Source organism: Brassica napus, chromosome A1 (genome assembly GCF_020379485.1).
Source record: "Brassica napus cultivar Da-Ae chromosome A1, Da-Ae, whole genome shotgun sequence".
In the NCBI taxonomy this organism is placed as follows: domain Eukaryota; kingdom Viridiplantae; phylum Streptophyta; class Magnoliopsida; order Brassicales; family Brassicaceae; genus Brassica; species Brassica napus.
In genome coordinates, this window is record NC_063434.1 from 18,729,493 (window position 1) to 18,743,587 (window position 14,095).

General features: G+C 37.9%; 2 protein-coding genes across 2 annotated transcripts; both read right to left on the reverse strand.

Moving 5' to 3' along the window:
* Window positions 1-597: 597 nt before the first annotated feature.
* On the reverse strand, window positions 598-3,878 carry LOC106360688 (probable serine/threonine-protein kinase At1g09600). The gene is made up of 8 exons (XM_013800323.3): window positions 3,030-3,878; window positions 2,662-2,946; window positions 2,256-2,567; window positions 1,922-2,152; window positions 1,734-1,834; window positions 1,552-1,648; window positions 1,102-1,473; window positions 598-996 (listed from the first exon to the last, which is right to left on the reverse strand). Exons 1-8 carry the CDS (start codon window positions 3,453-3,455, stop codon window positions 805-807), a joined length of 2,016 nt encoding a protein of 671 aa, XP_013655777.1. The 5' UTR covers window positions 3,456-3,878; the 3' UTR covers window positions 598-804.
* A 6,243-nt stretch (window positions 3,879-10,121) lies between these two features.
* Window positions 10,122-12,284, reverse strand: BNAANNG12040D. The gene is made up of 2 exons (XM_013800322.3): window positions 12,065-12,284; window positions 10,122-11,671 (listed from the first exon to the last, which is right to left on the reverse strand). Exon 2 carries the CDS (start codon window positions 11,461-11,463, stop codon window positions 10,396-10,398), a length of 1,068 nt encoding a protein of 355 aa, XP_013655776.1. The 5' UTR covers window positions 11,464-11,671; window positions 12,065-12,284; the 3' UTR covers window positions 10,122-10,395.
* Between the last annotated feature and the right edge of the window lie 1,811 nt (window positions 12,285-14,095).

Below are 14,095 nucleotides of genomic sequence, written 5' to 3' on the forward strand. Positions count from 1 at the left end.
CTTGAACTGTGGAGTGTTGCATTTCATGGCCCAGTTACCAATCATAGTCTTTAGTTAAGTACACTATTTTTTGTTGATCGGAGTGTTGATAATTTTTTTATATGATTCAACATTGAGAATTATGGAAAACAACAAGAAGAATCATGCAGCAGCTAAAAAGATGAGAAATCAAGAAAATGCTTTGATACAATGGTGATCAAGAGGAAAAAACCTTCCCTAAGGAAAAGATTAATCATTAGTCAATAAAATGCTAAACAAAACACGATTCCACCATTCCGCAGCTTACCAATTTTTATTTGAATACATTTTTCATTTCTGACCAGAGTAGATCACAACGGTATTTTTCATAGATGATTAATTTTGAGAGCTATTGAAAACTTTTGGAATGAATCAGCTAAAAGGATGAGAATTCAAGAAAATGGTTTGACATAATGGTGATCACTGATATAGGCCAATGATTGGGATGTGTCACAACTTTGGTTCGAGCTCTCGTTGACGAATAACATCGTTTTCACTACCAACTCTTTCCAGCAAGCCAAATCAAATATGACCTAATGATTAACAGAGCAGCAGATGATTGTAAACTTGGAACAGTAATAACTCCTAAATCGGGATTTTATTATATATTAATTAAAAGAATCAATCAGATAAATGTTAGCAAATTGACTGTACAAGACAAGATCCTAAGTCCTAACAAAACCCAAAAAAAGAAAGCTAAGTATGGTGAAGAACCATCATCAGACTGTTCCCAAAAGTTTGCTTTTATTTTTATTTTTTTAAAGTTCTCTAAGAAATCTCCCATAATCAACTTCCATTAGCCAGAAACGAGCCCCGGGCCTGTCTGCTAACGTCCCTCTTAGCCTTATCAGCTTGAGCTCGACGTACAGCCAACAAGATCTGCCTTTCATGTTCTTTCAACATTTCATCCAAGTTTCCTTCTCCTGAGATCAACGGTCCTGAGTAATGAATCCTCTCTCTCTTCTCTCCATCATAACCCTATGTTTTTTCACCATATTGTGATCAGCAACGAATATGAGAACACAAGGACTAACAAACAAACAAACAACAACAATGTTAAACGTGGGTTTAGTTTCTTGTTACCATTAATGGGCCTTTGCTAGAGGACGAAGGGTCATCTTTCCTCAAACCATTGGGTTTCTCAAGCAATCTTTGGGACAAATTGCAATTCCCAGAACCATCTTCAAGCCAGCGTTGATTCACTAAGGCGTCTCTCATACTTCCAAACTGTGAAGAACCATCTCTGTTAGGTGCAACCGAGTTTGAGAATCTTGACAACTGGGCTCCTCCACGTTGGACATAGGACCTTTGTGTTCTCAGATGGCTTGACCCGTTAGAATGATTGTCACCATTTGTGTTGGGATTGTGTGGCTCAATCCTGAAGCCAGAGCCAGAATCTCCCTCAGGATTAAATGTCTCACTCACGCTTGTCTGGTTAGTCTCCCCTAGACGTTTCTGTAATATAAAGAAAACATAAAACAATCCCGAGCAATAAGATAGAAGCATGTATGCATCTTTAGTGTTGAAAGATACCTGTATTGATGCCAGTAACTCTGCATTGGCACCAGGAGCAGGTACAGCTCTTGAAAACCGTTTTTGTTCATTCTGTTTACTGCTCGCACCTTTCCTTCTGCTCATGAGAACATTTTTAAAGTGTCCACTGAGATGTTGGTACTAATAAACAAACCAGAAGGGTCATAAGATCTGAATCTTACCGTCTTGCTTCCTCTTCTCGAAGCTTGATATCAAATTCTTTCCTTGGCTGATATCTCGGTAAGCTTGATGGCTCGCTTGGAAAAGGTTTTGTAGTAAAGAACTGAGGGAAAAAAAAAAAGAAATGTGTAAGCCACAATGTTACTAACTTATTGAAGCCTGAATCTAGAATAGTTTCATAAGTAACAACCTCGCTTTGAAGGGCAGAGGATGTGGTTCCACGTGCTTCCGGCTCTACAGCTAGAAGAACATCAAGGAGAGCCAAAGCTGAAGAAGGGATAAGATCCTTATATGTCTCAGCTAAACATCGCTTGTACTGATGTTGAGGTTTAAAGATGGTTGCATGCCGCAATCTTGATCTTCTCCAATACTCCTCTGAAGGTGATCCACAGAGCTTAAAGATCTTGTGCATTTGTTCTACCTGTTCATACATACCCAGAAACATAAATTCTCTCTTTTTAATATATCCATTTCTTCTGCTCTGACAAAATAATGATTGATTCAATAGTGGAAACAAACAACACCTCGGTTCTTCCGGGAAGGAGAGGCTTTCCAGTAAAGAGCTCAGCGAGTATACATCCTGTGCTCCACAGATCAGCCGTGACTCCATAGTCTGTGGAACCGAGCAGAAGCTCAGGCGGGCGGTACCACAAGGTCACAACACGGCTAGTCAGAGGCTGTTTCCGTTGGTAAAAAGTAGAGAGACCAAAATCAGCAATCTTGAGATTATTGTTACGGTCTAGCAGAAGATTCGATCCCTTGATGTCACGGTGCAACACACCACAGCTATGGCAATGTTCTAAGCCAAGCATCAACTGCTTCATGTAGCATTTGATCTAATACCAAAAAACGATATTCAGAATGTTACAAAACTGAAGTTACTACTACACAAACTTGAGATGTTTGTTTTTATTATTTATTCATTATTACCTGTGCTTGAGAGAATTTAATCCCAGGGGTTGAAGCAAGGCCTGTAAGATCATGGTCCATGTATTCAAACACAAGATACATACTTGCGGAAGCCTTTGAAATGATAAGCCCTTGGAGTTTCATAACGTTTGGATGGTTAAGCCTACGGAGGATGATTATCTCTCTGGCCATGAACCTCACACTCTCTGGATCCATATTAGCAAACCGAACCTTCTTCAGCGCAACGATCTGGTTCGTTTCGAGATCACGGGCTCTGTACACATTGCTATACGTCCCTTGCCCAATCTGCAATTCATCATTTAAGAAAGAAAAAAAAGAAAGCATTTAGCTTTTTTATGAGATGGAAAAAGATTCAAACTTTCTCTAACCATCTCTAACTTCTCGAAGGAATCTGCAGAACGAGGAAGCCATCCACTGAGAGCTTCGCCAGCAACGGAAACCAACCAAGAGGGCCAGCCGGCAATAACCTTAGCTGTTCTGTCTCCATTGGAGACACTAGCAATTCGACTCACTCTTGGCTGCAACGGTCCTACATTATCAAGTAACTCGACAGTGGTGTCTTTTTGAGAAACTGATTCAAGAGATTTCATCTCAAAGCTCTTCTTCTCCTCCTCCTCATCAGAGAAGACATGGTTAGTATTGGGTATTAACCTCAGTGTGGCGTCGTTTCCATTAACGCTTGTGTCCTCTGAAGATGGTTGTTTCTTGGAGGTTCTGTCTTTTGGAATACTTACATGGTTGGTCTCCATGTAACCATCGTTCGTTCGCACTCCTTTTGAGGATACGCACCCCATCCTTCCAGATCAATGCAATTTGATTTGAAATTGATCAAAAGAGAGATCAAATATATAAAAGAAAAACCTTCTTTCTTTCTTTTTTGTAGATCCTCAGATCAAAGGCATAGGAAAAGAAAAACTTATAGTGATCTTTTATTGTAGATCTAAACAAGGAACTGGTATGTTTGTTTAGATGAACATTGTTGTGTCCGAAAGTAAGTTTAGGTCCAAAAAAAAAGTGGAAAATCAGAGAGAATCAAAGGGTGAAGACCTGGTCAGTAAAGAAGAGAGAGGGAGAGAAAAAGAAGAAACGTGGTAGAATTTTTTTGCAAATGAGAGATTTTCGGATCTGGGTTGTTGGTTCATACCTGCGAAGAAAAATTGATGAACAAGGAAACAGAGACAAAGCAAAAAAGGAAAATCAAAAGTCCAAGTCAGAGAGGTTGTGGGATATTCCTATGTAATTTAATACTAACAAGATACCACCCAAACTTGTGGAAGCACCGTAGCCTATTGGTTAAGGTTTAAAGGCTTCTACACCCAGGTCTGAGGTTCAAATCCCAGACTATGCAATTTATTGCAGATTTCAAGTCCCGGAGAGAGCGGTTTTAATATCACAAAAATTTATTAAGAAATTTATTTTTCTCTAAAAAGTAGTTTTAAAAATATAATTTAAAAATCTTCCAACCAATTACAAAAATGACTACAACATCTAATTGGTTACACAGTTTTCAATAAAGATAAAAATAACATAAAAATATCACAAAATCATCTATTTTGAAACAACAAAAATCTTCTAAAACATCATCTAATATGAAGCAGAGGAAGTATTTTTTTGTATGAAAATGATGTACACCAAAAAACTATATAATTGATACTTAATAAACTAACAAATAAAATACACTATAGGTTAAGAGCACGGAATGAACATCCAAATGATTTTTACATATTATTATTTATTTTGTATTCATTTACGTATTATATATATAATTAAATTAAATTAAATTAAGCACATAAAATCAAAACATTAGCTTCTGTTCATTTACAATAATTGTTTAAGTAAATAAACCAAAATAATTATTTTATTTATTTTATATAGTATATAACAAAATTTTAATTGTATTGACATAAAAAAAATTATTATACAGCTAATGTTATTGTTTAATTTTTAATAATATAAAATTAGACAAAAACGAGGAGGATATAAAAAAATTTATCAAATCTTTATTATTAATAATCATTAATTTTCATATATATGTTAATCATATTAGGTAATTCCATAGCTTTTATTTAAGGAAATAATAGATAATATTATTTTGTAAACTACTAAACAATTTGATAATTAGCTTAATAAAAATATAATATATGTTTAGGTAAACCAACTTATTTTTCTAAGGATTCTAAGAATCATTCTAAGGATGACATGTGACTACAAAAAAAAGTTGTAATTCTTCCCAATTAATATATAAAAGATTTATCAATTTTAAATTGGATCATTTTAAAGTAGGGCACAATTAGATATGATAGTAAAATTACAATTTTTAGAAACAAATCTATGGAAACATATAATCACACTAAAATCATAAATCAATAAATAATTATTTTACTAAATAAATTTTATATTAAAATAATTTATTTTGAGTTTTAAAATTATTCTCATATCCATGGAAAATAAGAAAACTAGATGAACGACAAGTCGGCAAACCTAAATACATTATGGCTCCGAATGGTAAATGCGGATTGAGCGGTGCGGAACAAGCGGTTGTTAAACTGCAGTGCGGTTTTCACGGTTATAAAAATCTATAGATATATGGTATATGTAAAAAAAATTGTTACTGTTAACTGCGGTGCGGAGTGATTTCTTACATTCAAAACCTATGGCTTTGAATGATAAACCGCACCGCACCATACAATATTTAATAACAAAAAAAATATATATATATATATATATATATTGATCTATATGTTTTCGTTACTATCATCACCGCGGTACCGTTGTAGTATACTTGATGAAGATGTAAGATGTCTGCCCTGAAGTAGTCGCTGACGTAGTTGCTGAAACAAACGTCGTAGTGAGTGGTGAAGACCATGTGGAGTCAAGATGCTGAGCTGGAGTCGTGTAGACTTGGAGAGCAAGGGAGTATCTTGGAGATAAGGAAAGAGGAATAAACTTGAGGAGCAAGTTTATGACTTAAAGAAAGAGGAATAAGTGCATTACAGGAAAAAGAAAGTTGCACTTATTGTTATGGCAGATGTCCATACATGTTGCCTTGGAGACTAGGGTTTCGGAAATATGGAGAATAACTATAAGATAGCTATGGGGTCGTCTGTATAGAGACAGAGACACGGAGGCTGATCTTATAGAGAGAGAGAAGCTCTTGGAGGTGTTCTTCGGTCGTGCTGAAGCAGTGCCTGAAGTACTTGACGGAGAAGAGACATAAGCGGGTAGCTTAGGAATCTTTCAGTAGCGTATGTTAGGGTGTTAACACTAGACGTGTAAAAGCTGAATAAGCAAGTCTTGTAAAGATTGTTTAAAGGAGATTCTAATAAAAGCATAGGTGTTTGCTTGTGTATTTGTCTCTTGATTTATCTTCTGTATTACTCAATTGTGGTATCATCTTTGCACTAACAAGTGGTATCAGAGCGGGGCACCTAAGTTGTCGGTGTTATCCTGAAGGTGAATATGGACACGATTATTTCTGTGCAGAAGGCGATCGTGTTCAATGCGGACCAGTATTGTCATTGGAAGGCTCGCATGAAGAAGATGATTCGAGGAATCAATGAAGATGCGTGGACAGCTGTGGAGATTGGTTGGGAGGAGCCTACCATAGTCGCAGGAGGTGAGAAGAAGCCTAAACCAAAAGAGGATTGGTTAGAGGCAGAACGCAATGCATCAAAATTTAGTGCAAAGGCATTGTCGGTGATTTTTGGAGCTGTTGAAGCAGAGCAGTTTCAGCTGATTCAGGGGAGTACTTCGGCTAAAGAGGCGTGGGAGATCCTGCTGAATTCGTTTGAAGGAGATGAGAGTGTCAAGAGGACACGTCTAGATCATCTTGGGTCACAGTTTGAGAATCTCAGATGCTCTGATAATGATTATGTGGCGAGCTTTAGTGCCAAACTCAGTGGTATGATGCATGAAGCATTTGTACTTGGGAAGAAGTACAAGGAGAAGAAGCTGGTAAAGAAGTTACTACGTTGTCTTCCAACAAAGTTTGAACCTCACAAGGTGGTCTTGCAGATGACTACAAACACGGATGAGCTCAAGTTTGACAAACTTGTGGGTATGCTAAAGGCACAAGAGATGGAGAAAGACAGTAGTTCAGTCTCTACGTCAGGTGGTGCATCAAGGAGTATAGCTCTTGCTGCTGACAAAGATGGAGATAGATCTCTGAATGTTGAAGATGTCATGGGGATGTTGGCTAGGAATCTGAGTAAGATGATGAATTCCTCTGGTGGGTGGAATCAGTGTGGTCGCCAGGGAGGTGATCGTGGCAATAGCAAAAGAAGAGAACGTCTTAGATGCTATGAGTGTGAAGGTGTTGGTCATATAAAGGCTGACTGTCCTGTAGCACAATGGAGAGAACTTAAGTGTTATGAGTGTAGAGGTGTTGGACACACACGGCGTGAATGTCCAAACTCAAAGAAGGAAAAATGAGTTCCATTGCAGTCGTCTGATGATTCAAAGTCTGAGGAAGATGGAAAGGTGATGAAGAATCTTGTTGCATTTGGTGCACGCAAGGAGGAATCTAGTGAATCTTCGGATTCAGATGTTGGTACAGGTGATGAGGAGTATCACGTGCTGTACAACAAGTGGTTGAATCTCAAGGATCAGAATATGAGATGGGAGAATGTGGCTCAGAAGCAAACCAAGTTGCTTGAAGAAGTGCTGGAAGAACTTGCGACTGTAAGAGAAGAATGAGTCTTTGGAGCAGGAGCTTAGAAAGTTGAGGAAAGTCCAGCATAAGAGGTTGCCACGTTTCGTGCATGGGAGCACATCAGAAAGTGGAGCCAAAGGAGCTTGTCAGGAAGTACGTCGGGACGTACGACAGAAAGTAAGGCAGGAAGTTCTACAGCGCGTAGCTGTGAGTAACAAGCCGAAAGTAGTACATCAGTGCAACAACATGAAGGTCAGACAGGAGGTTCTGAAGCATGGTTGTGCAGTTGGTACAAGGAAGGAGACTGATCGATCGGTGCATCAGCAATTGTGTCAAGCCAAGCAAGAAGCAGCATCAGATGTGCTGTTGGCTCTGTGGAAAGGTTGGACACAAGAAGGTGGAGTGTTTTGCTCGTGAGAAGAGCAGAAACATGGCCAAGAAGGTGAACAAGACGTTCACTAAGCCCAAGAGGGTTGAAGAGGTGTCCTTAGCCAAGAGTGGCTTACTTGATGAGATCAAGGATGAGACATCAGAAGATGGATGCAGCTCTGGTAGGAGTGATCTTGAGGTTGATCAAGAAGCATCAAGTCTGAAGCCAGGACACGAAGTTGTTTGTGGCACAAAAGGGAAGGAGATCGAAGTGCGTCAGGAAGTGGTGCGAGATGATCTTCAGGGGTGTGAAATCACTCCAAGACAATAGCAACGAGTGCAGAGGGCACTCGGTGCAGATGGGGAAGGGCTCATGGTCAAGAAGACGACACATGAAAGTAGCCAGGTCCTCAACAGAAGTGGGTCGAGAGGTAGCTCGACAGGTGCGTCAGATCGTGATGATGTACTTGTTATTCCGCTGCAGCAAGGGGCTGTGTCATGATTATACATGAAGAAACAGACGGTGGGTCTGTAAGACCATCTCCAATGGTTCACTCTATTTTTTACTCTAAAATAGAGTGACTCTATAATAGAGTTGTGATATATTCCAATGGTACTCTATTTTAGAGTGAAAAATAGAGTGATGAACAAACAAAAAACAACTTACTCTATATATAGAGTAAACCCATTTTTTACTCTATTATAGAGTGGAAAATAGAGTACCATTGGAGCATTTTTACTCTAAACTCTATTTTAGAGTGAAAAATAGAGTGGGGTTGGAGATGCCCTAAGGCTTGACATCTAAGCATCTGTTTTACCTTAGTATGCAATCAAGCAGGGGGAGAATGGTGATGTTCTGGTCCTTAGTATGCATATCTCATGGGGGAGAAAAGCATGGTGTGGTGCGCATCTCGTGGGGGAGAAAAGCATATTTGGTATGAAAGTTTCCAGGTGAGAAACGTGGTTGCAACGTGGTTGCTGAACCAGAAGAGTGTTGTGCTTGATCGGCACACAAAGCTAAAAGGGGAAGATTGAAGATGTAAGATGTCTGTCCTGAAGTAGTCGTTGACGTAGTTGCTGAAGCAGACGTCGTAGTGAGTGGTGAAGACCATGTGGAGTCAAGATGCTGAGCTGGAGTCGTGTAGACTTGGAGCGCAAGGGAGTATCTTGGAGATAAGGAAAGAGAAATAAACTTGAGGAGAAAGTTTATGACTTAAAGAAAGAGGAATAAGTGCATTCCAGGAAAAAGAAAGTTGCACTTATTGTTATGGAAGATGTCCATACATGTTGTCTTGGAGATTAGGGTTTCGGGAACATGGAGAATAACTATAATATAGCTATGGAGTCGTCTGTATAGAGACAGAGACACGGAGGTTGATCTTATAGAGAGAGAGAAGCTCTTGGAGGTGTTCTTGGATCGTGCTGAAGCAGTGGCTGAAGTACTTGACGGAGAAGAGACATAAGCGGGTAACTTAGGAATCTTTCAGTAGTGTGTGTTAGGGTGTTAACACTAGACGTGTAAAAGCTGAATAAACAAGTCTTGTAAAAATTGTTTAAAGGAGATTCTAATAAAATCATAGGTGTTTGCTTGTGTATTTGTCTCTTGATTTATTTTCTGCATTAGTCAATTGTGGTATCATCTTTGCACTAACACTTGATCCATCTCAGTGACGTTAAAATGAGGATGTTGGTATTAAACCTTTTCTGTTGAAATTTATTTTATTTTGGATCGGTTAATTATGATGGACCTCAGAAAATACAGTGTGTGGATCAAGTTTCTTGCACGCTTAAGAATTACTGATATGATGTTAGTGTGTTAACATAACTCTGTTGGCTCGAAAATCAAAGATTGTTTTCTGTTTCTCCGTTGTGAAACCATAAATTAATCATTGACGGAATCTACATATTGGGGTATAATCCGACCCGAAGTCATATGAAGAAGGTTCTTTAACTTGATTCATCTCTGGAGATACTCTTGTCAAGTACAATGATCTGCATGATAGGATTTCTCGTTTAAGGATCATGTCATCTACCAAAATAACTCTTCTTCAAATTCACAACATCATAGGCACTGCAGGCCAGAGGAACACTGTGAATAATGTGGTTGATACTCCTTTAGATCATCTTGTAGATCATTCTATACAACAGGAAAACTTGTAAAGTGTCTCTAATATCAAAGGGATGGTTATAAGATAGTGTGGCTGATACTCCTTTGGATTATCCTATACAATAGGAAAACAAAATAAAAACAAAGATAACCTCCTAATTCCGAATTGTATAATTGGGTCATCCTACTCCTAGTTCTAAATTGTATCACCGGAGTCTCCTTTGTCTATTTTTGGGTTGATGCACTCGTCATTCTTTCTTTTGAGTATTATATTGGATTAGGTGATGCCAAATTGGCAAAATCCTTATGCTGAGGATGCCATGAAGAACGAAATTAGTTTTGTGTTTTGTTTTTTTCTAAAATCAAAAATGATCACATAATAAAGGTACAAAAATATGATCCATCAAGCAGAAAACATTTCAAACAACAAACCCTCACAAGAGTTAAATCCCCCCAATCCCTCCTTTACAATCAAAGTTGTCTTCGTTATGCCTTTTTAGCGCAAACTTAAGTCTTTTAACTAACCCCTCTTTCTCGCTCTGCTTGTTTCACCAGGAATCTGTACATAAACATAGCCAAAAGCCAAAGAAACAGCCTTCGGACAATTTTAGGTCTCAGCTTCAAGAAATAGGCTGAGTTCCACATACCTCTCCTGTGAAGAAGATCTCCGACCTCTTAAGCTCAAGCTATCCTCGTTCTGTGGTGCAAGCAACAGAGCACCACTGCGTTCTTCAGTCACAGCCCTACTATCATCTCCATCTATGTCCCTTAGACCTCTCAGGGCCATTGAATCAGAAACCGGGAAGTAGACAAGCAAGGAAATGGAAACCACGCAAAAGCAGAAGAGGGACAAGAAGGCTAAGAATGAAAGGGCTTCGAACACAATCTTGTCTGCACTAGCGAGAACCGACAAACAGAGCATAGCTATCCTCAACGGAAGGAAACTAAAGACAGAGAATATCAAAGCGTATACCCTCTTCTGCAGACGCTTATTGATCACCAGTTTCAGTATCTGCCTTCCAAGCCAGAACAAGTAAGTTGTTAGTACGGCTGCAAACACACCGAGGATGATGGTACTCAGTAGAGGATAGGTGCATAACGCAACCTCAGCATGATCAATAGTAACTCGGGAATAGGTTCTTGTGAAGGGGCGTGAGAGCTTTACATAAGAGCCACTACCACCGTTGAGGCGTGACTCGGACAAAACAACCGCAAGTTGAAGAGCAAGCATGGGTAGACAATAAAGAAGAGTGTAACACGCAGTGTTCCTGTTCCACTTGCCACTCAAAGCCCCAGACTCCATCTTCAAAGGAGCGCGCAGAAGAAACATGAGAGTCAGAAAGAGGCAAGGCTCCGCAAACCCTAGATTGGAAACGATGTACCACTTGCAGACGTTTTGTTGCCATCTGAGATCCAGCAGCAGCCTTGTGTGGCGCCTAAACAAGCTCAACCGGAAGATCTCACCAAGAGCCCACCAAATAGCAAAGAGAATGAACGTGATTCGGATAATCCAAGGACCGGAGAAGTAACCAAGCTGAGTAAAGCCAAGCTTACGAACGTGAGACTGGAAGTAGAAGGAGTAGGCGATGCAAAGGAGACCGAGAAGAATAAGCAGAGCGACTAGAGAGATGGTCAGCACGCCGAATGCATCGGGAACTAATTTTGTCAGGGGCATCACCCAAAAGACAGTATCCACGCATGCTCTCTACCAGCATGGATGCACAAAAGTTCTCTAGCCACTAGCTGCGCCTTCTCTCCAGATTAGATACCAGCTTCAAAGAGGAGAGAGTCAGTAAACGAGATAAGATCCGATCACCCGATACACAACTTTTTGTGATCTTGACTCTAGCACTTGATATGTGTGTTGTTGTTACCTACATAAACTGAACAAACCACAAGGATGAATCAGATCTTTTAACAAGACAAAATATTATCTTAATACAAATCTCTAGTTGTCATTCATTCCCCATAGAGAATCTCTGATTAAAACTTTCATAAGAACACAGAATAATTTTTTTTTTTTTTTAAAACACAGCAACCTTGGAGAATAAAAAGACTACCTAGATTCAGACACGAGATTTTAAAGACAAGTCAACAACCGAAAAGACATTCTCAACCAAAGTCAATACGTCTCGCGCATAATGCAATCACGAAGGATATCAAAGACAACCAGATCCAACGCAGAGGAACAACGGGATGATTCAAGAGAAACGAGCAACGCGAAAAGGAATCCACAATTCAACAGACAAAAATTGGGGCGAAATTAGAGAGCTTACAAGGAGGGAGAATCTGGATCCAAAGAGTTAGAACGGGGAAGAAGATCTGAGCGCCGGGAGGAAGGAGATCGGAGAAAACCCTAAGAATCGGAGACGGGAGAGAGAGATTAAGGAATGAGGCGTGAACAGGATAGGGAAGGGAGAAAGAAAAAAAGATAGAGGAAGAGACTCTTCGTTGGTGACAGGCTGTATCCAGCTGTGATAACCGATAACTCTATCACCCGGGTTCGGGTTTTGTTTTTTATGTGTTGTCCGGGTTGCCTCATTCTTTTTTTTTTTTTTTAATAATATTTGTTTCTGTGGCTCCACCCTGGCGGCGTTTGTCTGTTTCCCAGTTTGTATCACCCTTCCTGTTTTTGGACAGAAAGTAGAATTAAATTGTTAGATATTTAACAGAGTCAAACTTGGCAAGAAAAGTTAAGAAATATTATTAAGGTTTTAAGAGCATCTCCAATGTATTACCTCATTTTTTACTCTAAAATAGTGCAACACCAAAATAGAGTAAAGTTTTACTCTAATGTATTACTCCATTTTCTACTCCAAAAATAATATTTCTTAAATAATTTCATTTTTATTTTATTAATAATTGCAAATAAAATCTTATACTTATAAAAATTGACCAATTAATCCCAGCTATTTTATGTTTACGATAAATAATTAAAATATAAATTATTTGAATTAAATATTTATTATTAAAAAGTAAAAAAATTATTAAAAAAAGACAATATATATGTGGGTTCAACAATGAGCATTAAAATATTTTTTCCACAAATGATCAACTCATGCATTTCGTAATGAAAAATGAGCTTCTTTATCTTTGATATTCCTAAATCGAGCAAGAAAATTTAAAAATCGAACATTTTCATCTTCTGCAATTTTGATACCCGGAGGTGGAGCTTCTCTTCCAAGTTCAATTAGTGCATCGAGTTCACGCTCATCCATACAAGATCCAAATGTTCGTGCGTATATTCAAGCTCAACAAATACAAATAATATCAAAGTGAAATGTTGAATCACAAGATCAACAAGCTCTTTCTCAGACTTCTCCGTTTGGACAATATTTCACCGACCTTAGCGGATCTGGAATGGATTTTTCAGATTATTAAATTACTTATTTTATGTTATTTTTATTTTTATTTTAATTATTTATGTTTTCTGTTATTTTATGCATTTATTTAAAATTATTAAATAATCCTTTGTGGAATATACTATTTTCATGTTATTGTATCATTTTAAATATTATTTAAGTAAGAAATAAAAACATTAAAGATTCAAAGGACTATTTTATAAATAAAAAAATTCAACTCCAAAATGGAGTAATGGGTAAGATTACTCCATAAATGGAGTAACCCTAGCCATTACTCCATTTTGGGGTTGAAAATGGAGTGGGGTTGGAGAAGATTTTACTCCATAATGATGTTTGGAGTTGAAAATGGAGTAGGGTTGGAGATGCCCTAAGGTTTTAAGAAAAGTTAAAATACATGAAGTTATAAGGTTTTGCACAACTATTAAGAAACTTATTTTTTATCTTAAAAATATTATTAAAATATAATATAAAAGTTATTCAACCAATCACAAAATAAACTACAAAATATCATTGGTTACACAGTTTTTGATAAAGCATAAAAGTACATTGGTATACGAAAACATCATCTATTTTGAAACATCAGAAACATCAGAAACTTCCTAAAACATCATCTATTTAGAAATGGAGGGAGTATGAAGCAAAAGGTATCCGAGAGACGAGAGTTGCTACGAAAAAAATATATCCGAGGATATTAATTTTGTTAAATAATAAATCTGGAGGGATATGAACATTTTTCTTGACACCAGAAACTTATTTTATTATTCAAAAAATATATGATCTAGGTATTCCGACCGGAATAAAAAATAATAAAAATATAAACTACGATGAAAATACGAACAATCCTAATAAACCATATGGTGTACAATTTTGCTTTTTTGGTATGTGGAAATCTTGAAATCTGGAAATCAGTCTCTAAAGTAATGCTACCTTCTCTACCTTCGTGGA